This window comes from Parambassis ranga, chromosome 2 (assembly GCF_900634625.1).
Source record: "Parambassis ranga chromosome 2, fParRan2.1, whole genome shotgun sequence".
NCBI lineage: Eukaryota > Metazoa > Chordata > Actinopteri > Ambassidae > Parambassis > Parambassis ranga.
The window spans coordinates 24,436,602-24,459,897 of NC_041023.1; the positions used below are offsets into that span (position 1 = coordinate 24,436,602).

At 43.5% G+C, this 23,296-nt stretch overlaps 3 protein-coding genes across 4 annotated transcripts; all 3 read left to right on the forward strand.

Moving 5' to 3' along the window:
• The first annotated feature begins 5,338 nt into the window (after positions 1-5,338).
• On the forward strand, positions 5,339-11,111 carry LOC114432131 (peroxisome proliferator-activated receptor alpha-like). 2 transcript variants are annotated; one of them, XM_028399944.1, is made up of 7 exons: positions 5,339-5,554; positions 6,166-6,320; positions 8,743-8,881; positions 9,364-9,563; positions 9,639-9,905; positions 9,979-10,222; positions 10,304-10,548. In XM_028399944.1, exons 1-7 carry the CDS (start codon positions 5,371-5,373, stop codon positions 10,546-10,548), a joined length of 1,434 nt encoding a protein of 477 aa, XP_028255745.1. In that variant the 5' UTR covers positions 5,339-5,370. The 2 variants fall into 2 exon arrangements, with proteins under 2 accessions (XP_028255745.1, XP_028255744.1); XM_028399943.1 differs by having other exon boundaries at positions 5,371-5,554; positions 9,636-9,905; positions 10,304-11,111.
• A 242-nt stretch (positions 11,112-11,353) lies between these two features.
• Positions 11,354-13,108, forward strand: cdpf1 (cysteine rich DPF motif domain containing 1). The gene is made up of 3 exons (XM_028397409.1): positions 11,354-11,501; positions 11,689-11,800; positions 12,046-13,108. The coding sequence occupies exons 1-3, from the start codon at positions 11,398-11,400 to the stop codon at positions 12,178-12,180; spliced, it is 351 nt and encodes a 116-aa protein (XP_028253210.1). The 5' UTR covers positions 11,354-11,397; the 3' UTR covers positions 12,181-13,108.
• A 1,216-nt stretch (positions 13,109-14,324) lies between these two features.
• On the forward strand, positions 14,325-19,348 carry cdkn1ba (cyclin dependent kinase inhibitor 1Ba). Its single transcript, XM_028397397.1, has 3 exons — positions 14,325-15,041; positions 17,873-18,059; positions 18,181-19,348. Exons 1-2 carry the CDS (start codon positions 14,612-14,614, stop codon positions 18,046-18,048), a joined length of 606 nt encoding a protein of 201 aa, XP_028253198.1. The 5' UTR covers positions 14,325-14,611; the 3' UTR covers positions 18,049-18,059; positions 18,181-19,348.
• The last annotated feature ends 3,948 nt before the right edge of the window (positions 19,349-23,296 follow it).

The window sequence follows — 23,296 nt, forward strand, 5'->3', positions numbered from 1 at the left end:
TTCAGGGTTGTGATTTTACCCCATCAGGAGCTAACTATACAACCTACTGCCTTCCCTGGAGGGCAGCAATACGTCACAGGAGCGCACACACATTTCTGCTGTGGACAAGCTCATTTAAAGAGCCCGAGGACTGGAATTAGGTTTCAGAGGTGTTGCTGAGCTGGGTGAGTAAATCATAATATTTATAGTACGACTTTTCTTAGCAGTGTTTTGTCCATTTTCCTGAATAGTCTAAATAAAGACTGGAGGAAGAATAAAAACAGTGAGTGGAGTCTGATCCTTGTGGTGGTTAAAAACAGAACATTTCTCCCTTAAGGAGCTCATCATGTGCTTCTTAAAGTCACATATGTGTGTAGAAATGTGTTGCATTGTTTGATTATTTTCCTTTTTGTTCTTGGGTTGTGTACGTGGAACAAAAAGGAAAACAACTTCAGGCAGAAAAATGCTATGTAAACACAAATGAGCGTCCTTCACAGCTAAATACCATCTCTGATTCAGAAAACATTAACACATGTTTCCCCCATACATGCTGAAGTAAAAAAAACATAAATTATCACCCTCCTACTTGAGAACAAAGACACAGTGGACGTCTAAAAAAAGATGGACACGCAGGTTATAATCCTTCCACTCACATGTAGATGGCGCCAGACGTCACACGTCCCAGGACGTTGGCAGCCCACACTCAGATTTACTTTACGACAGGCTATAAAAGTATATTACTTATGTGATTAAATCTGCCCTAGCGAGAAAGCAGAAAGCATAAAGAAAAGCAGAAAATGAGTTTGAGTGTTTTTTAAGTACATGTGAACAAAGCAAATCACTAAAAGACAACTGTGATCATTTGTACTTTACTCTGACTGACACTTATTTAAAGCATTAGCTGTGTGTTGCAGCTACACCTCCACCACCTACACACCAACACCCCATCTATAAGATGAAAAACCTAAAGAGAAGAACAAAGTGTAAGAACTCAAAACACTAGAATCAAGATGAAATGTGCATTTAACACATGGAAAATACACTCAATTAAAGTTTACCTTGACAGACATAATTACAACCAGATTAAACTTGCATTCTTGTGGTTTTCCAAAAAACAACAATAAGTAAAACGTCAACATTTTTAAAAGTAAAAATTAATGAAAAACATCATTTTGTGACATATATTATGATGGACAGCAGCTATGCACGATATTATAGACAGATATTGGCTTTAAAATGACAAAATGGCCAATAAGATGGTTCTGTGCAGCTGCTGTCTGCACATGAGCAAGTTTAACTAATCCAAAGTGAATTTAAGTGCAGGAAAGCCCAGCTGTTCTCCAGGTGAATATTATTGGCAGTGGCTACAAGTTATTGGCAGCACTCTATATATCCTGCATCCTGGTGGACATGTTTTATGTAAAAGTGGAGCACAAAACACTGAAGTTAAGTTAAAGTGCTAGAATAACTGAAATGTTTCTCTAAGTGTTAAATTTGGGGCGTTATGTTATTGATTTATTGATAGCAGGCAGACTGAGCTGTTATTGTTGATGGAAACATATAAATACAATAAAAACCTTAAATATAAATAGTAAATGTTATTCAACATATGATTTACGTTATTAATACGCTTTATATAGGGAAGTAATGGAGGAGACGATCAGCTGACAGGCAGCCAATCAGCGCTGCACTTGTTCTTACATCCTTTCCTGTTATTGGACAGTTACAGACATAAACGAGACAGACATTCCTCCACACCGAGGCGCGCCGTGAACTGATCACAGCGTCCTTCAACGCGTTTAGATGCGCGCACACTGATTGGCTGAAACCATAGGTGTGTCAGGAGGTGTGTACGTCACGTCGCTGCGTTATTTCCTGCGGAGGAGGAACGCTGTTCTCTCTCTCTCTCTCTCTCTCTTCATTCTCTCTTCTGTTAGAGCAGACAAGGAGGATCTGTGTGCGTCAGAGTGTGTATGTGTGTGTCTGTCTGCGTGGGACCCAAACGCCACCTTCTGCGCGCGCACTCTGTGGTGTCAGACCGCCGGCATGACGTGGAAATAGCAGGTAAATAACATCATTTATTACAAACGTGCATGCAGTTATGTCAGTGTGATTATAAAGCTGTAAGAAGCTTTCAGTGTTACAGGATTGGTGTGTGGTTTATGTGTGTGTGAGCCTCCTATTAGCTTCCTGTGTTGTCTAGATGTAAGGACACTGCCTCAACAGCTGCAGCAAGACTTTAACCAACATTTAACTGAGGTCAAAGGTCCACACAGCTGGTCAAGACTGGCAGATCTATGATGTGTCCACCTTGAGACGACAGTCTGTGATGAAGGCATCTTGTACAGGTTGTGGGTGTGTTGTGTTTCCATGTTGTAGTCATCTGCTAACATGCTTTGTTGAGTCCTGCTGACGTTTCCTCTTCTCATGTGTCCTAAAGATAGACCTGTCTGGGATTATGGTTCCTCTGGGAGTTAAAAACACAATGTCCTCAGAGGTGAAGGGGGGGGAACGTGGGCTGGGCCAGGACCTTCTGTCTGTGGAAGGGGAAATAATGCTGTCGACCTACTGAATAATACCTCCACAGACAGAAAGCAGCATGAACATTAGTCTGTAGCCCAAACTAGAAGGGGGAAAAGTTTGGATTTACACACACACATTCAGTTCAGCATTTTTTGTAGAGGTCTTTAAGGTGGTTGCCATGGCAATGACGCTATCATCCATCAATGAGCTCCGAGTTTCTCTAAAGGATTGAAGTAGCACTCAGATGGTGCCAAATCAGGTGAATAAAGTTCATTCTTGTGTGGGATCCACTTGTCAGATTAGAATTTTCTTGATTTTTGACCAGTTGTAACAAAAAGATTTCACACAGTAGACACATGTAAAGATGTGCCCCCCTTTTTTCTGGGTGGTGGATCGTTAGAGAACAGCCGTTATACTCTGATCTGGATTGTCTTTCATGGGAGACGGAGTGGCAAGGTTGTGTTTAGTACTGTGCCACCAGCGCTGCTGCTTCAACTTTTTGCTCTGGGTCAGGGTCTTCAGTTTCTTGTGCCAGAGACAATCTGGTCTGTAAAGGATGCTATGCATATGAATTGAATTCAGGACCAAGCAGCAATCTCTGGGCTAAGAAATGAAGCTGGTGTCAAGTGCAGTTTCCATAGACATTGTTTGCTGCTTGCACCTCTTTGCCTGTATTTAGATTAACTGGAAGTTTAGGTGGACTCAGATGCTGTCAACATGGCAGGATCACCTCTGGGTGATATAAGTCGGATGCAGTGCGGTGATGGTTGCCACGCTGTAAAGAGGGTCAAAAGTTGTTTAAATGGCCTCAGTGGCTCCATAGCTGATCAATTTAAAGGTTCATGAACTTAGTGACCTTACTGTAGAGTTATCTGCTGTTTATTGTGATAGAGAGCAGCACACTTGCCCAACTGACCCTTAGACAGAAAAAAGACCTCCGCAGACTGCCAGGTGCAGGCTAAAGTACTAGCCTGACTGGTCAGTACCAGTCCACAGTTTCACCGTCTACAGTCTGAACAACCAGCAAATAAAAGCAGAATCATGTAGGCCCTCTGTGTGGTGCGGCAGACAGCACATCCCTTTGCGCACACAAATATTTCCCTGATTACACATTTTTGGCGCGCTGTCAGGACCTGTCCCCTGAAACCTGCAACACAAACAAGAACGAACATGTTGTGATCAATTATGTCCTCCCTGTCTGAGTTAACTGTTAACAGAGCGCACGTCTTCAGATCCACAGATAAGAGCACTATTTTAACCCGATTGTCTATTCCAGCCATCAGGGAACATGTCTCAAATGAGATACAGGGCCGCCTGAAAGTTTGTGAATCCTTTTATTTTTTTATTTCTCTGTGTAAATATGACCCAGAACATCAGCAGATGAGCAAATAAAACAGAAATATTTAATTTAGTGATGTATTTCTTCAAGAAAATGGTCCTATATTACTCATCTGTTTGTGGTAAACGTATGCAAATCTATAACATTGATGATTAAATATGAAGAGAGGTGTTTTCAGTCAATGGAATGAGAATCAGAAAAGGTTACAAACCATCTCTAAAGTCCACAAATCCACAGTCAGACAGAAAAGACCAACAACGACCAGCCCAGGGTGGTCACAAAGGAACGCTCCAGACTGAATGGTCATGAATCCATCGTCAGGAGAACAGAGCTGCAAGGAGAAAGCCACTGCTCTCCAAAATGAACGCTGCTGCCTGACCCGAAACCAGAGGGATTCTGGGAAATATGTGGAGAAAGGAAAACTCTGCATAAGCCCCTTATCCCCTCTGTGAAGCATGGTGGTGGTAGTATCATGGTTCAGGTGTGTTTTGTAGCATCTGGACCAGGACGACCTGAAACACACCAGTGGTTCTACAGAAGAATGGTTATAGAGGATCAAGTCCAACAGAAATGTTGTGGAAGGACCTGAAACAAGCAGTTCATGTGAAGAAACTGAAGCTGTTGGAGGATGGACTAAAACTCACAAATATGTAATATTGGATCATTTTCATTAATTCAATCTAATATTTCTGTCTCATGTTTTGGATCATATTTATGCAGGCAGTTCTAAATGGTTCACAAGGTTTCAAACACCCTGCACGTTTCCTTCCAGATGCATACAGCTGTGTAAACTGAGTCTAAGCCAAACCTTACTAACAACACAGATGTGTCGCAATAATGTAAATGAACTGTGAGAGACTCGTCTTGTCTGCCCATTTTTATTTTGACAAGCGGTTTCACAGCCAAAATAAAACACACAACAAGTCTTAAGTTTACCACAAAACAGCAGTAACATCTGCTGCTCTGAGTTCCTGGAAGTGTTACAGAACAAAATGCTGACATGCTGCACGATGGCTGAAGCAGCCTGCTGAGCTCCACCTCCCGAACATCCACCCACGTATGCTTTAAGACAGACAGGTAGACCACAGACAGGCGTCAGAGTGGACTGAAAAGTGTGTTGATGTGGATGCAGAGTTAGTTATCAGCCTTTTTGTGAGATGTTATCACCACCTATTATTGAGGTGACATGGTTCACAGGTGGGCGTGTCCTCATAGCTGAAGCGGTACAACAGGTGGGAGGCAGCCTGTGTCAATCAGAAAGTACTTTCCCAACATCCTCTCTAAGAACTGAGTCGATGGAATATCAGGGTAGGCGGCTTTCAGGCAGGGGTTTTTACACAGGATTTACATCATCAGCACAGTCTGACCTGGGGGGGAGGGAAAATAAACCAGGACAGACACACACAGCGCCACCTACTGGTTATCAGTTTGGAGAGGTGTGTGTTGCCCCCATACTCACTCTCTGCCCTCTCTTATCACAGACTGTGTCCTGAGTGAGGGGTTGTCCCTACTGGTCCCTGAGCTCCACCATGGCAGGGACTCTCTACAGCCCCCCGTCCCCACTGGGGGACTCCCTCCTGGACAGTCCTCTGTGTGGAGACCTGATGGAGGATCTCCGTGACATCTCTCAGTCTATAGGAGACGACACGCTTGGGTTTGATTTTCCAGAATACCAGAGTGCTGGTTCTGGGTCCAGGAGCTCCATTGCACCGGGTGAGTACAACCATCCTAAATGCTTCTAAAAAAAAAACACTTGATTTTAACCAACTATCCTTCAAATTATTCATCATTTCCTGACCCACTGTTAAAGTGCAGCTCCTGGTCTGTAGTGGATCATTAACAGCACTGACCGTCTGGCCTTTGGGCTCCATTTCACTGTGTGTTTATGTGTGTGTTTTTCACTAAAGACCCTCTGATAACAGAAGATTAGATCAGCTATTCTCCATGATGTCGTCTCCGCATTCCAGAGCAGCACTCAAAAAAATTTCCTAAAACTTTTCGGTCTGCTGGAGACACTAATTAAATCCTGCTTAAGGGGCCATCTGTATTTTGTCCTCTAACATGGACACCGGTAAGAGGTCAAGAGTCCACCCTGACTCTACACGGACCAAATATGTTCATTTGACCAGTAATCAGCGTTCTTAAGCGTTCAAAATTTATTACGAATATTAAACTGATGTGCTAAATTTTATTATAGATTTATGCTAAGCTAAGGTAACATTCAGCTGGCGATATCTCTTGCTTGAATAACTGGCTCGTCTTTGTGATTCGTCAACTCAGAGGAGAGCCTCATTCGGTCGATAACTGACTCGCTCTTGTTGCAGACACCTTGACCCCGGCCTCCAGTCCATCTTCAGGAGTGTGTGGAGCAGCGGCCGGCCAAGAGGACAGCTCCAGCCCCCTTAACCTGGAGTGCCGGGTGTGCTCGGACAGAGCTTCGGGCTTCCACTACGGGGTGCACGCGTGCGAGGGCTGCAAGGTGAGATGCTGACTCAGGGGCGGTGCAGGCAGATACAGCAGTGACGTCCCGTGACGTGAGAGAGGAGAAAACACATTTACACATAAAGACAGATATAATGCTCTGATGACATGTGCTGGTGTTCCTGCATTGAGCTGCACAGTGTGTGTGTGTGTGTGTGTGTGTAGACGCTCAAACATGCATGAACACACGCAACTTACACACACAGCCTGGCATGAAGAGGCGCCTGACCTAGAGGCCAGTGGAAAATTTCTGAAACATGTAACTAGGTCATGTGAGGTGGGAGATATGATGGCCTTGGATGACTTCTTACCTCTGTCCCACTTGGCACAGAGCCCGACTCAGTGCCCACACACACACACATGTACACACAGCTGACACAGAGCACTGCACTTCATGCTAAACCCTGCACAGGGCTTGTTTGTTTTGGCCTGTAACTCCTGGGTTTGATTAGCTCTGAGCAGGATGGTGTTTGTTAAAATCATTAAGATTCAAGATTCAAGATTCGAGATTCAAGAAGTTTATTGTCAAATGCACAGCACTTTACAGTTACACGGAGCAATGAAATTCTTACTTTGCGAGTTCCCTTCATATGACTTTATTACAACAACTAAATTAAGATAAAAAAAAGAAACAGTAGACTTAGGCATAAGAATAAATAAAAATATGAATAATCAATAGGAAAAATAAAATAAGCAAAATGTGCAGTTCTATGTACAGAGGTAGGACGTTTAGAATGTGCAAATATGTTAAGAGATTGTACATGCAAAAACAAATATGTGCAATATTTAAGTATATAATTAAGTCTCATTATTGCCTTGTGCATCCTCCTAACTTTTATATTTCTTCCCATCAGCTACACAATAGCCCAGAGATTGCACTATAATATTGCTAAAAGACCCTATTATTGATGCAATAAAGAAGTGAAGCCCACCCCCCACAGACCCCCATGTTAAACCTGGTTCGCCATAAAAACACTCCAAAGTGGCAATAAATAGGAGAGGTAACCTATAGGTGAATATAGGTGGAGCCTGACGCTACCAACACGGCGAATGTTGGACCCTCTCACAGGGACTCAGAAACGCATCAATCTGCAACAACCGGACAGTAAGTGAATGTGATGAAGAAACTGACCACGCGGTCAGTCTCTGTGGGGAAAAAGACGCCATCTTGGAAGCGAACAGTTTGCACAGTAACTCGCGAAGTCACTGAGTCACTGTTTTACCCACATCCCTCCTTTTCCCCCCAATAATAACTATTTAACATGTGGAAAACAATGAGCATTTGAAGACAGATCAGGGAGGAGACAGGGCTGCAGCCAGCCACCAGGGGGCGATCCAGATGTTTTTTATGTCATGTTGTCCATCTTCATATACAGCTTCTGATCTAGACCAACACCTCATGTATCAGAATCACAACCAGTGTCAGAGCAACCTTCTGTCTTGGCACACCTATCATCGTGTCAGACTGCTGCTATTCTGAAGCAGGAACACATCAGCCTCTAACTGTTTGACGCTGCAGGCTGACGCTCTGACCGACGATATTGCCTATAAAAAAATGTTTTTAAAAAAATCCAGACAGTCTCTGTATTTTCAGCACCTCACTCAAAAGAGCAGGGTGAATGTGCTGCAGGCCCTGTTGTTGGTGTTATGACAGAAAAAAGCCTTTAAAATAATCTGCACTCTTTGCACAATCTGCCTCTTTGCTCTCAGGTGAGACATCATAGTGCAGTTCCAGCCTCTGCTGGCCTGTTTTCCCACACACAGACTTGCCAGGACGTGCACACCGTAAACACGTCTGTTCCTCTCTTCTGATGACTCGATATTTTTGGTTTAAACAGTGACACACAAACTGGTGTGACACATAACACTTAATAAGAGCGTGCTGTAACTGCACAACATTGCAACCGGGACCTTGTGTAAGACAATGGCTGATGCATGTTATGACCATGTGGGTCCAGATATGAGGCCTGAGGACTGTCCTGACTGACATCTCAGTGATATACGTAGGTGTATGTGTGAGAGTACATCAGAGGATTATATGTTTTGGCATGTTCTGTTAGCTTGTGTTGGTCTGCTGCCCGCTTCTCAGCAGGCTGTCTCATCCAATCAGGGATCGTCTTCAAAAAGGTCAAGGTCTGCTGCACGGCTTCAAGTGCGTCTCTCTTTAAGAATAGACATCCGTCCATAATGGAAAATAACACCGGTCCTACCAGAGCTTAACAGAATGCATATATATCACATTATAATCACTTCACTGACCATTGTCTACAGGTAGCAGATGATACATCATAACACACCTGTATCTAAATCTAAATTCCTGGACTAACAATGCTTATTGCTTTGGACAAAACATGGTTTAAAAAGCTTAATTCCAATATTTCCTGCTAATAACAGACTCCTGTTTTTTCTGTTTGAACCAGGGTTTCTTCAGGAGGACCGTCAGACTGAAGCTGGAGTATGATAAGTGTGAACGCAGCTGCAAAATCCAAAAGAAGAACCGCAACAAATGCCAGTACTGCAGATTCCACAAGTGCCTCTCTGTGGGCATGTCTCACAATGGTAACGGTCAAAACGGTTAAAACCACACCCAGAAATAACAAGTGTTACGTCCCCGGTCTAGGAGCACCCAGGATACAACATGATTGCTCTACTCGTGACACTGTGAGACTGTTGCATAGGAGGAATAGCATTTTTCAGAGCATTTCAGAGCAACACCAGCTCTGCTGTGATATAACATGCTGTACATTGAGTGGGTTTTTATATATCAGTCCCGTTAGAGCCAGCTTGACACAAAACACAAGCTCCACATCTGGCCTATCATCTTTGCTGACTGCTGAAGGGTCATTGGGTTTGTTATAAGGGCCCCCTGCTGCAGTGTCAGAAACACGAGAGGATGATGACATGCCACAGAAGAATAGAAATAGAACAGAATGCACCAGATCCTGTTTGTTTGTTCGTTGGTTTGGACCCATGCATACTTGCTGCAGAAGCCGGATGTCTGCATGTGGAATTACAGCCGTTTCTCATGTTTTATGCTGCAGCTATTCGGTTTGGTCGGATGCCTCAGGCAGAAAAGATGAAGCTCAAGGAAGAAAGCAAGATGGTGGAGAAGGATGTGGAGAGCCCCATGAAGGCTGATCATAAGATTCTGGTCAAGCACATTCACGAGGCCTACATGAAGAACTTCAACATGAACAAGGCAAAAGCGCGCCTTGTACTTGCCGGGAAAACCAGCAAGCCGGTGAGCTGAAGTCCAAACATCTTCTTCGCTCCATATTTCTGTGTCAGTCACAGACACCTCTATCTCTTCCAGCAGCCTTTCATCATACATGACATGGAGACTTTTCAGCTGGCAGAGAGGACGTTGACGGCCAACATGGTGAACGGTGAACACCCGGAGTCTGAGAGCAGCCTTGCAGCTGGACAGGTGAGCCTGGCTGTGGCATGTAGGGAGCTGCAGCAGAGGGAGGCGGAGGCCAGGCTCTTCCTCTGCTGCCAGAGCACCTCGGTGGAGACGGTCACGGAGCTAACAGAGTTTGCCAAGGCTGTGCCAGGTTTCCTGAACCTGGATTTGAACGACCAGGTGGGTTTAATGATCCCTGTGAGAAGAAAAGAGTCTTTAGATAAACCCATTAAAAATCCTTGCCTCCCTGCAGGTGACCCTCTTAAAGTACGGCGTTTATGAAGCCCTCTTCACCCTTCTGGCCTCCTGCATGAACAAAGATGGTCTCTTGGTGGCTCGTGGTGGAGGCTTCATCACCCGTGAGTTCCTCAAGAGCCTCCGACGGCCATTCAGTGACATGATGGAGCCTAAATTCCAGTTTGCCACACGTTTCAACTCTCTGGAGCTGGACGACAGCGACCTGGCCCTTTTTGTGGCTGCTATTATCTGCTGTGGAGGTAAGGACACGCATGGATAACAACAAATAAACAAATCATCCTGTAAGAGAGCAGATTCCTGATTATCTTTGACCCTCTCAGACCGTCCTGGCCTGGTGGACGCCCCTCTGGTAGAGCAGCTGCAGGAGAGCATCGTTCAGGCACTGCGGCTCCACCTGCTGGCCAACCATCCCGATGACAGCTTCCTCTTTCCCAGACTGCTGCAGAAACTGGCTGACCTCCGAGAGCTGGTGACGGAGCACGCTCAGTTGGTGCAGGAAATCAAGACGACAGAGGAGACGTCGCTGCACCCGCTCCTGCAAGAGATATACAGGGACATGTACTGAAAAGTTAGCATGAGGGAGTACAAATACCTGATGCCATTATGCTTGGTAATGTACTGTGGAGTGGGTTAAAATACTGGATTACAGCCTTTTTATACAAACTTTGAACAACAATCAAGCCATGCATGCACTGAAGCTAAATGCTAATTTTGCCTTAATGCCTTATCAAAGTCAGACAACTCTCTTTGTATGTAGTGTTCATATAGTGCCATCATTTTTTTCTTTTTCGACTTTTACTTAAGAAGCAGCCATCTTTTAAAACCTGTAGTTTCCTGTGTCTTACTCATAGAAAGCCACTTTTAACATTTTTTTTTATTTTTTTTTACATTGGCCAACATTGAATATTTTGACCACAAACACAATCTGATTTATGCTGTATTTTGTAAATATAATAAGAATGTGGTGACTGCAATGACAGGGACGTGTAGCAGTGAAGCAGTCTGCACTTTAAATCCCCAGTGCAGCATGAAGCCACAGTTTAGATACATTTGTTTATCATATAAAAATATTGTAACTGTCTCAATAAAATGAATCATGTGGTAGCTAAAATAAACTAATATATTTAACTAGTTTTATTTGTAACACTGTGATTTGACGGATATACATATTTATGTTTATGATTTATAGTTCAATAATTAATGTACTTTTTTGCGAAAACATATACATATTTATTTACTGCTGTAAATCAGAACTAAAATCAATTTTATTTATACACTCCTAATGTTTGTACGTATTTATATCCTGCGAGTTGCTGTACTCCGCCAAGCCGGTAGGTGGCGGTAAAGCTTCATGAAACAACATGGCCGGAGCGGAGCCTGAATAAAAACCAGGAAGTTTTGTGTCGTGTGAACGATGGAGCAAACTACAAATGAAAAAATGTTTACTTGCCAGTTGTGTGGTTTAAATAGTCCCTTTACGTACTACGGCCAGAAACCACCCAACACCAGAGCCATTGTGTAAGTGGAAATGTAGCGATATGCTCCTTTTTTTTAAGAGCTGCTCGTCCGTCTGTGCTAAAGCTAGCCCTGTTAGCTGCTATGTGAAACTAGCCCTCCACTACAAGTAACCTGCTTGAGCCACAGCTTTGTCCAACAGAACATAAAGTGAGTTATACTGAAGCTGGCTCTGTGTGTCCTCCCTCAGGCTGCTTGAGGAGTGTTTTGTTACCAAAGACCCTTTCAGTGCAGAAAAGGAGAAGTTTCTGGTGTTGGGATCCACCTGCAGCCTGTGCAGCATGCGTGTCTGTGTTGGATCGGTAAGGACCATCATATTACTGCAATATATATATATATATATATATATAATATCTCCTGTTATATTTCGCTATGATACAGCAGAAAAACATGCATCTGTGTGTTTCCCTCAGATGACGTTCTGAATGGGTCTTTTAATCAATTTGACGCCTTTAGACTGTATATCTTAGCATGCAGGATAAAAATAAAATTTATTCACCTGCTGGTGTGACTGTATGTTCTGACCTTTGCTTTCCTACTCCGCCAGGATTGCAGTCTCTTCTACACCAAGAGGTTCTGCATGCAGTGTGTCAACAAGCACTTGGACCAGTTCCCCCATCAGATCCAGGCTGAGCTGACGAAGAAGAGGCAGAACTCCAAGGCTCAGACTGCCGACTCCTGACAGCCAACAAGAGGTTTCACATCCATCACCAGTCTATGACCAATGTCTGAGCACACTTAGGCCAGAAAAAAAGGGTTCAAAAGGGTCCAAATGCAAAAAAACAACACTTTGTGCAGCATTGTTATTATTGGTAAACTAACGGAGTCTAAACAACAGTGAATGAGTTTATGGTGGACACAAAAAGTCAGCTAGTATTCATCTTGTTGGTGAGCTAGCTGCTGTTAAAAAGGGATTTATTAACCGTACAGCAGTGAATTTCACACAGAAGTTGGTGGTTTATTATTAAGACTCTGCTTGGTTGCGCTCCGCTGTTTGCTCAGCTACATGAAATGTAGATGGTTTGGTAAACAACAAAGTCAGACCACACTGTGTGGTGACCCAAGTGCTTTATTATCTCAAGCAATATGGTCTATTAAAGAAAAATCGTGTCATATCAGACAACAGATACAGCTTTATAATGTTACCTTTATTTTGAGGTGGTAAAAATGATCTTCCACTCCACAGCAGTTGTATTTTTATGGAAGTTTATTGCTGATAAAGAAAAACGGATCAGTATCACATCATAATGTGAAGCGTTATAACAAGATATCTTCACATTATTACAACATACAAACCTCACCCCTTCTAACAATAAACTTTTTTCATTATAACAAGCCACTATAATCACTCTATAACATGAAAAGCTTCTTGTTTTTACTTTGTATGTTGTTATAATGTGATTCGGATCTTTTTCTGCTCCTGGCGTGGCAGCTACATGCTTCTATCATTTCCATCCTGTTTTTAAAGTTCAGAAACTAATCTGGAAGCTATGAATGCAGCTATGAATGTATGACTCAAAGCAGTGTAGTAACTGTGTAACTACTGTTTGTTTTAGTGAGTGACTCTGGTGCGGTTGCATCATCCCACTCGGTCTCATTTAGCTGTGTTACTCCCATGTCCTAATACTGCACAGGCGTGAGAATAAAATGCTGTTTGGTGGAGATATTTTTTTTTTTTTTTTTTGGTTCCTGTGCAGAGAAGCTCTGCACGGATTGACGTTTCGCTTGTAATCATGAGAATGTGTTTGCATTTCAGTGGCTTGCTCCGTCCTGCAGTGTGCACAGTTTGCAGCAGCATAAACACATTATGGATTAAGTGCGATCTGTGCGATAACATCGACGGCTTAATTGGAACAGCATGGCCGCACAGGCAGGCCCAGTGAGGCGGTTTTACTGCACAGGAATGTAGATGACACATTCTGAACTGCTGGGCTCGCCGTCCCTGCTCTGGGATGCACAGAAAATAAATTAGGTGGCGTGGAAGGTGAATTCCTTCCTTAGATGCAAACTGAGAGCCCTTGGGGAGAAGTCGCTCATTCTCTGTGCTTACATTCTGAGCACACATGAGCAATTACAGCCAGCGAAGCACACAAACCACCCCTGTGGCACCGGTGGCAAAGTCTGACAGCGATAGGCACCGAGCCAATGATGACGGAAGCCTCCTGCTGGAGAGCTGATGTCATCAGGGGCCAAATTTCAGCATTTTGTGTGTGTGTGTGTGTGTTTGTGTGTGTGTGTGTTTTCCTGCATAAAAATGTCACTGAGCGTGTGTGTGTCCTCCAGTAACCTTGAATCTGTAACTGAATAGATTTCTACTGATTGAATCAAGTGTGCCTAAGCTGTTTATGTGACTCCAAATCAGATCAAGCAGTGATATCTGTCAGAGCTCATACAGTCATTTCATGATTGATTCATGTGATAGTACCGGCAGCCAGGCTGAGGCCTGGCACTGGCACTCAGATAAATGTAGCTTTCTTATCAGGTGTCACACTTAACCGTTATCTGTCTCATCTTACAGTTCAGGAAGACACGGCTGCAAATGTGCTGAAATAAAAGTGTCTGACCTTTAACTGTTGGTTTTAATGTCTCATCTGATAAATCAGCTGCTAATGGAAAGATAAAACATGATCACAGCCTCATTTGGACCTCCAGCCTCTCCTCTCCACATCATTAGGCCATATTCACGCGCGGAGTTAATCCAATTCAGCTCTGTGTTGTTGTTACCCCTGTTCAACTTTAAGAGAGGGAGCTCAATGGGCGGTCCTACTGCGCAACCAATGAATCGCCTTCTGTTTAAATAGTCCTTGATGTCAACTTCTCTTCTTCACTCATTGCTCCCTCTAACGCCATGTTGGCTGTTTTGACTTGTCGTGTTTTCATCTGCCTTTTTACTACAGGACTTGACAGGAGTGGCTCTCTTTAACTGGCCCGCTGCGCGCTTTGGACACACTTTAAATCCACTTTTTTTTTGCGCGTACGCAGGTTTTTTTTTATCGTGGATGCTACGCGCGGAGGATACGCATGCATCGTTCCTGTGACTTTGCATTCGGAAGGATTATTGCTGGGGAAATAGCCGTTTGAGAAGGTTTGGTTTGTGACTGCGAGCTTGTCATATGTGCAACAAAATGTCAGATGTTCGCCTTTCTAACGCGAGCCCGACGGTAGAGCGGGTGGACGCGCGGCAGCCGGACAACGTCAGACCTCCGGTCCGCAGAAACCTTTTCGGTACACCTGACCCAGAGGAGATACGGAGGTGTTTGCAGGCTTCGGTTCAGGGAGACGTGGAGGCTTTCGAGGAGCGATATAATTATGATCCGGTCAACGAGAGACCGCTCTCCCCGCGCAACTACGTGTGGCAGGAGGACCGGGACGCACCGGAATTTTATCGCAGGCAGCCCCACAGGAGGCAGCGGCCGCGGGCAGAGGTGGATTCGCCCGAAAGCCGGCTGGAAGGCGAGGAGGAGGAGGTGCAGGGCGGTGAGAGGCGGGCGGCTCCCCCGCCAGACAGAAGCGCTTCACGGAAAAGACACTCCGCAGACTCAGGTGAGGAAGTGAACAGAGCTGTCGGTGTTTCCCACCGAGCAGCAGCGGCTCGTGTCAGGGTTTAGAACAGGGGTCACCAACCTTTTTGAAACCGTGAGCTACTTCATGGGTATCGAGTCATATAAAGGGCAACCACTCCTATAAAATAACAAATCTGCTCTCTTTGCCTTTAGTTTTATAGAATTTTTAACGATACCTATGTGAAGACACTGATCACATTAATGATTTCTTATAATAATGATCAACAATGACAACAAGGAGGGAAAATACCAGATATATTCAATACTTTAATTCTATTATCTCAGCATTTTCTTTTACATTTTCAGATGATCACTTCTACAATATTTTATAGAAGAAATGTGCCATTTTCCTTAGCCACAGACACACCCTTAATAATATTAACAAATCATGAACAATGCTGCACCATGTTTCAAAAAAATATAAATTTTGGAATGTTTACAAAACAAAACTATATCTCTTACATTCCATGAACAAACTTTTTTCAATATTTTAATTCACCTTTGCCATGTCAACATCTGATATATGTTTCTTTGTTAGTGGGAAGACTGGCATTGCATGCTGTTCACCAGTGTATTGTAATCTGGTGTGTAACTTGACACTGCAACTCTGAGTGAGTCTTGCAGGTGTGCATCAGTGAGGCGTGTTCTATGTTTGTTCTTGATGAAGTTCATGTCAGAAAATGCAGATTCACAGAGATATGTTGAACAAAACAGACTGGCAACCTTCATGGCTGCTGTGCATACTCCACTGTACTTTTCTTTGTCAACAAGGCACCAAAAGTTTGGTGCAGTCTGGTAGGCTTTGAGGTGGAGGTCATTTTGCAAGGTTATGATTTCAATCTCAACCTGTCCAGCATCTAAGCTGAATGTTTCACTTAGTTGCTCAGCAATACATGTTATGTCCACGTTCAGGAAAGGATTGGAAATGAATGACACACATGGCTCAAGCTGATCAAGGTCACAAAACCTATTCTCAAACTCTTGCCCAAGTCTGTGTATGACTTGACAATACTTTTCTGCAGCTTTGTCAAATGTCTCAGATGCAGAAGCATTGTCTTGCAACACAGACTGCACAGAGGGAAAGTGCAGCACCTTTTTTGTCTGCAAATGCACAGAGAAAATGTTCATCTTAGCTTTAAATGCATTTAAAGCACTTATCATATCAACAACAGTCTTATCTTTGCCTTGCAGCTCGAGGTTCAGGTGGTTTAGTTTCCTAGTAATGTCCGTTAAAAATGCAAGGTCAAGTGTCCACTCTGTGTCCTCCAGCAGGGAGGCATCTTCACCTCTGGACTGCATGAACTCTTTGATTTCACTCAAAAGTGACAAAAAACGAAGTAAAACTCGTCCTCTGCTGAGCCATCGGATTTCTGTGTGTAGCAGCAGGTCACCATATTCAGCTGACATCTCCTCCAATAGCAGCTTGAATGTTCTGTGTTGTTTCGCTTTGGAGCGGATGCTGTTTATGATTTTCACAACGGGAGTCATTACGTGATCAAAGCCGATCACTTTGGCACAGATCGCCTGCTGGTGAATGATGCAGTGGTAATGCAGAAATTTGGGGAAGTCTGGGTCACCTTTACAGTGAGCAATGAAACCTGTATGTCGGCCGATCATAGCAGGAGCCCCGTCTGTAGTTACTGCTACCAGCTTTTCCAGTGGTACCTTTTTCTGCACGAAAAACTCCTTCACCGCGTTATAAATGTCAGCTCCCCTCGTAGTTGTCTTTAGGGGCAGTAGTGTGAGGAGTTCTTCTTTTGTGGAGAAATCTTCAAACACCATCCGGATAAAGACCAACAGCTGTGCTGTGCTGCTGCTATCCACAGACTCGTCGCACTGTATGCTAAACCACCTGCACTTCGCCAGATCCCGGTCCAACTGATCGGCCAAGTTACCGGACATAGCTGACAGTCGTCTAGCCATCGTAGATGCCCCCAGTTGGACATCGGAGAGAGTGGAGATTAAATCAGTTCCATTTTTCTCGTCTTTAAGTACAGTGTTAGCAATTATCATCATTGCTTCTTTGAAAACTTCTCCGTCTGAAAACCACTTTTTCTTCTTGATCAGAAAATGTGTAGCTCTAAACGAGGCTTCGGTTGCTTTTTGGGATTTTTTCGCCGGTCTCGTGAAAAAAGACTGCTGCTTACCCAAAGACGCCTTTAGCTCACGGGCTTTTTCTGCCCGTAGCGCGCTTCCCGGTGGGTAGTTAGCATGATAGCTCCTGTGACATGTAGTGAAGTGTCTCTCGACATTGTGCCGCTTTGCTGTCGCCACAGTCGCTCCACAAATGAGACACACACACGTTTCTTTTACAGTAGTAAAAAAGAACTCTTCCTCCCATTCACTGTGAAAGTGATACGTTTTCTTTCTTTTTTCTGCCATGTATGTTTTTGGGGTTAGAAACTGCCTTCAGCTCTCCATCTTCGCTGCGCCTACTAGCTTACTCGCCACAAGGGCTAAAGTTTTGACATGCGCACTATCTAACCTTTGAACTAAATAGGTCAGAGTTCGCCTAAGCTACATATATAATACATTTTTTAGTATTTATTTCAAAGATGGTCATTTTCACATCTATCTAAATACAAGTGTAATTAAAAAAGAATAACAACAGAATAAAATTAAATTTTAGACGCAGCTCACTGATAAGTTGTGCTATTTTTAGAACAGGCCAGCGGGCGACTCTTGTGGTCCTTGGGGGCGACCTGGTGCCCGCGGTCACCGTGTTGGTGACCCCTGGTTTAGAAGTTAGGAGACGTAAGAGGACGCAGCAGTTTCACAGCACCCTCACAACCTCTCTGCGCTTTTCTGTAGGTCGCTGCTCCAGCGAGCATTGGAGTAAAAGGTTGCATACCGACGACGATGATGATGATGATGAAGGCCCGTCGAAGGGTGCAGGAAGTCAGGCGTTAACTGTCGCTGCTGCGGCGGAGGACGAGGAGGAGAAGAAGAGACCCAGCAGGCCGGAGGACTGCGCGGAGGTCCAGTGAAACAGTCCCAGGTTAGACAGCGCAAACACGAGCAGCTTTCCTGCTGCAACATCAGCACACATGCGCATGTTCCCTCTGTAATCTGCGTGCAGCTGTTTCTCACTGTGGCCGTGTCCTCTTTGTGTCCCGCAGAGCGCAGCGACCTGCGGCTGATGGAATACTGTAGCCTTTTCTCATCATCTGACAAGAGGGGAGAGACTTTTACTTTCTTTTATTATTTTTATTTGTTTAAAAAAAACAAGCAGCTTCATCCTAAAGAAGGGAGGAAGAGGAGAAGCTGCACAAGCACTGAATATGTACACTATCAAAGTTTTGGCACTCATTAAATTGCCTCAGAAGCAGCAGACGATGTAGCAGTGTGCAAATGGAGGTTTGCTCATATTTTTTTTAATTATTAAATCTACTACCTATGTTTCAGATGTAGCACATAAGAAAGCATATTATGCTTCTTTTTCGTATCTTTTATTAAGTGTGTTTAGTGTGAATTTGACTCGGGAGGTTGCAGTGCAATTTCCAGCAGAGAACTCTTATTTTTGTTATAGTGGTCATTTGTATCATTATTCAGGTAAATTGATGTTAAAAAAATGCAGATTTTTTTTTTAAAAGTCAGGGTTCTGTGGACGCAACATGTCTGTGGCTTTATTCTCCCATATTTTATTTTTTTTGGCCACACATGTACCTGGGAACAGCCATGATAGATAAAGTTTACATGCAAATAATCCCCCGTCTCCCAAATTTAATGTCATTATTTTATTTTTTTTTCCTTCTGGCAGGAGGGTGGTTAAACTGCTGAGCAATATCCAACCAAATTTTTAACAGTATTTGCTAATAATCCTAAGACTTTTTTTAAAAAATCAGCTGAGTGTCCTCACACATCCTAACACAGCCCTCCTCCTCCCTTCCCCCCTTGTTTGCTGTGGTCCAGGTGAACATAGATAACATATGTTTAAAAACAATCACTGGGCTTTTCTTTTAGTATATGCAAATATGTGAATCAAAGAATCCTGTTTGTGGTGTGGATTTCATGTGGAACATGTAATTGCACTTGTTTGTCATTCTGAGTGAGGGCAGAAAAAAAAACAAGTTCACACCAGCTGGTGTAAAACTTTAAAGTGTACCTGTGTGCCTTTTTATTTTTTTTTTTTTTGAAGAACACTGAAAAATTCTAAGTTATTTATGTTTTCGTGGGTGTGTGTATGGCTTCCCAAAGCAGATTTTCCATGCATTTTTTGTAAATATATATTTTCATTATGTTTCTAAGAGAAATAAATAAAAATGCTAAACTGAGCCTAATAATGGATTTCATGCTGGTTGTTTATTTTTGCTTGTTTTTTTTCCGATTAAACCCTTCACACTGCTGATATGATCGATCCCTTACAGCTGTGACCTGTTTGCACACAAAAAAAAACATGGAGTCCTGCCGTCCATCCTGGCTGCAGCAGCAGCAGCAGACTCTGGCTGCCGTCGCTGCCCAGCTCTGCCTCCAAAGTTGAAAACAACACGTCCTGAGGAAAAGAGAGATGAGGAGAGGGAGGAGGGGGGAGGAAAAAAAGTTTGCAGTTACTGGCATCCCTGTCTCCAATCAGAGCAGAAAGGAAAAGCAGACCACTTAGGAGGCAGCCAGTCAGAGCAGCGGTGGGAGGGAGCCCGGGACAGTACAGGCTGTTCTTTTCATGAGACACACACCACCCAATTAGTTTCATTGGCTGACTCTTTCCTGTTGATACCAGTGTGTAGGAGTCAAATACAGAGTGAGTGAGAGAGACAGAGCTATTCCTGTGATACTCTGGCTCTGAGTGTCTGTGCTGATTAACTCCTGAACTCACACTCTCTTTGTTTGTAACACTCACACACTGTGCAGAGGACGCACAACTTTTTTTCTGCTTTATGAGCAACTTTTAATCCAGCTAATCTGTGTTTATGTGCAGCCTTATGGTTAAAACATAACATTTTTGTTTAGACTCGTCTTAACGTTTCTGTTATTTGTGGAAGAATAAAGAAGTAAATGTTAGCCTATAAGGAGAACTTATGACTGATTGTGTGCACCAGGATCCTGGTAATATTCTGGGCACGTGAATGCCTCCATATGATCCTTATCCTGGTTTTAAGGATGTGCTTTCAGTCACATGACTTGACACCACAGACTGTACCATACAATAAGTAATAACTGTGGATGAAGCAATGTGTATTAATATAATACAAATAAGTGACTTATATAAAACAATTCTCATGTAGTTGTTACATGAGAATGTAATTTCTGCTGAAAAGTTAAAGTTGGGCTTTTTTTTTTTAACATGGAGGTCTATGTGGATTGAGGCGTGTGTGGAGCCCCCAGAGGCCGTGTGGGGCACTGCATCAGTTTCACTTCTTGAACCCAGAGGTTGAATTTGATAGAAAACTGTGATTGTATATAAAGATGGACAACATGGCTGTTTCCCAAAAGCGAGGCCAAAACATCTGGATCGGCCCCCCGGTTGCAGTGTACGTGATAAACCCCTCTAGTGGATGGGACAAAGACCTAACCACAAACTGAAACTCAAATAAATGAAATAGTTTATGGTTTGTTGGCTAGTTTTTATCACACTGATCTGTCGTCAAGTATTTGTTTGTTGTTGTTGTTGTTGTTTTTAATATAAGTTGAAAAAAACAAGGAAGTAACGTCAGCAGCCAATGGAGCAGCTGGCTCGACATGAAAGTGGTAAATGTTGGGTGGAGCAGTGAGGATGTTTTGACTTTTACTGTGCAGACACCAAGATGGCGTCTTTTTCCAACATGGCAGTGCCTATTAGCGAGATATGACAACCTCTGTTTATACAGTCCATGTGGCAAACATGGAGGGTGGCGTGTATTGGTAACACATGCCAACCAATCAATCACAGTGATTGTTTGTTGCTTGATTGATTGCTTGTTTTTCCAGGATAGCATCTTTCTCTGTCCATGATACTGTTACTTTTACACCATATAAAAGAGCATAACAAATAGAGGCTAATGAAGTGCAATTTGTCATGTGACCCTGTTGACAAGGTCTGCAGAAGGAGGCAGCAAACATGACATCAGCACTTTAAAGCATCTCAGAGAAAGCGGCGCAGGGCATGACCTCAGAACCACGCTGTGTGTGTGTGTTACCCCAGACTGACCTTATTCTCCCATTAAACTCCAGCCCTGTGTGAAGCATATGCCCATGTGCACACAGAGCCGGAGACGTGCACACGTTTACCAGCCTCCTGTACCTTTTGAAGAGTTTAATCAGTCCCTGAATTCACTTCCAGGACAGGAAAACACTTCCATATTCCCAGCATTAAATTAGCAGGCCCCTAATTATTGCTGCAGATAACGAGAGGAGAAATGGGTCATAAAAGTCTGACATGTTGGATCGGACTCTGTGGAAGAGATATTCAGCAGAGGGCCCACAAAGTGTGAGATCATAGCTTGGCAAAGGAGGAAACGGAGGTGTGTGTGTGTTTTCTTACAAATGGCTTGTTTTAATGTAGAAATACAACTTCCCCATCTGTTCTGTGTTATTAATTTTTTTTAAAACGCATTTAAATTATTTTTACAAGAGCACCTCCCCCCTCCTCCCCCCTCCATTTGCTCTGCCTCCTGGTCATGTGCTCTTGGCAGGAGTAAGAAAAAGAGGCAGAGGAGGACGGAGGTAAAGGGAAGACGAACTCTCTCGCTGCCAGGACAAATCACGTCCAGTGCAGGATGTAAACAAACTAATCTGCCAATGTGAAGCACACACACACACACACACACACTCCGGCTTCACTCTGGGCTGTGTAAATTCGGAGGCAGGTTAGCCTCAGTTAGCCTGCTGCTACAGTGGGTCACCAGGACTATGCAGGCCTGCTGTGTGCTCTGCTAATGCTTTTCAAAATAAAAGCAATCCATGACCAAAAGTAGATGGACACCATGATTCTTTAGCTGGTGTGTTTCTAGTTTTTAATGCAGCCTGATTGTTTGCATTATTGATCAGTGATTAATCAATCAGTGTATTTTATGGAGAAACCAGCTGAACCTGTTTAGCTTTGGTACAGTGTGAGGAGACTATGGAGCCTAACATTAAACTGGATTTTGAACAACTTAAAAAATGTCACCTGAATTTAGGATGACCATTTTCCCAGTAATAGTAGTAATAATCCATTATTATTTTTAGAAGAAAGCATAATTCAGGCTTAATTCTTTAAGCGTCATTTGTATTATTTTATTTCTATTTTTACCTGTGCAGTTTATTAGTTTAAGTGAAACTGAATGTGCTTTTAGACACACAGCGTGGCCTCATCAGGCTCATGAGGATTTGACTTCATCTGACCCTGCGGCGCCATGACGCGTGTGTGTATGTGTGTGTGTGTAAGCAGGATGAACAGCGAGGCATCGATTAGGTGACTCGTGCCTGGTAACCCGAGGCTGCTTTGTTTTCTTCTTCCATCATGGCTTGAGGGCGGGGGAGCATGCTAAGGTCAGTGTGTGTGTGTGTGTTCAATATTAACCTGAATATCAGGGATTGGTAGGATCCTCTGTGTGTGTGTGTCTGTCAGTGTGTCACCTCAACAACAGATTAACCAGCATTTGCAAAAAAGTCAACAGTCCGAAAGAAAAGCTGATCTCTGAACAGTTGACCCCTGAGTGTCAGGGTGTTTCGGTGGTGAGTAATGTTTGACCCGAGGACAGACATGTGGCTACAGGAAGTATCAGCGCTCGCAGGTCAGGTGAAGGTCGAAGCAAGCTCTTCTGAAGCATCAGACTGGTGCTGTGATTGGGTGGGTTTGGGTTGGGACCCTTCGAGAGGTCAAAAGGAACCATTCCACACTCTGATGTTCAGAAGAAGGAAACAAACCTGTGCTGTTTTCTCTGGAACACAGTGTGATAGAATGATGAGTTTCACAATGAGGCTATCCTACATTACCCAACGTGCATGACCGTGCATGTGACTGTCATCACAGGTGGTGCGAGGTTGATGGCTGTTAGCGGAGCAGAGGGGTGCTGTGTTAACCTGTTAACACACATACTTAATTACTGTATGTGTGACAAAAGTCTGCCTGTAAAATGCTGATGTTGTCCAGCAATAACGCTAATGCTAATAATGCTAGTGTTCACTAGGATGCTAGCATTCACTAATTAGCACTAAAGGATTCAGTAGAACAGAGGCTGCTGTTTTTGGTGTTTTAGTGATTGATGCTCAGCTTGTTGTTGCTTGTTTGTGTGTCTGTGTGCTGAGAGATGAAGACAGACACACACATTTTTTAAA

Bases quoted from the DNA above. Each gene is read 5' to 3' on its own strand.
- LOC114432131 (XM_028399943.1), top strand. From the start codon at position 5,371: ATGGCAGGGACTCTCTACAGCCCCCCGTCCCCACTGGGGGACTCCCTC. The intron at 8,882-9,363 runs GTAACGGTCAAA...TTTATGCTGCAG, and splicing joins TGTGGGCATGTCTCACAATG to CTATTCGGTTTGGTCGGATG. The intron at 9,906-9,978 runs GTGGGTTTAATG...GCCTCCCTGCAG, and splicing joins ACCTGGATTTGAACGACCAG to GTGACCCTCTTAAAGTACGG.
- cdpf1 (XM_028397409.1), top strand. From the start codon at position 11,398: ATGGAGCAAACTACAAATGAAAAAATGTTTACTTGCCAGTTGTGTGGT. The intron at 11,502-11,688 runs GTAAGTGGAAAT...GTCCTCCCTCAG, and splicing joins CCCAACACCAGAGCCATTGT to GCTGCTTGAGGAGTGTTTTG. The intron at 11,801-12,045 runs GTAAGGACCATC...CTACTCCGCCAG, and splicing joins TGCGTGTCTGTGTTGGATCG to GATTGCAGTCTCTTCTACAC.
- cdkn1ba (XM_028397397.1), top strand. From the start codon at position 14,612: ATGTGCAACAAAATGTCAGATGTTCGCCTTTCTAACGCGAGCCCGACG. The intron at 15,042-17,872 runs GTGAGGAAGTGA...GCTTTTCTGTAG, and splicing joins AAGACACTCCGCAGACTCAG to GTCGCTGCTCCAGCGAGCAT.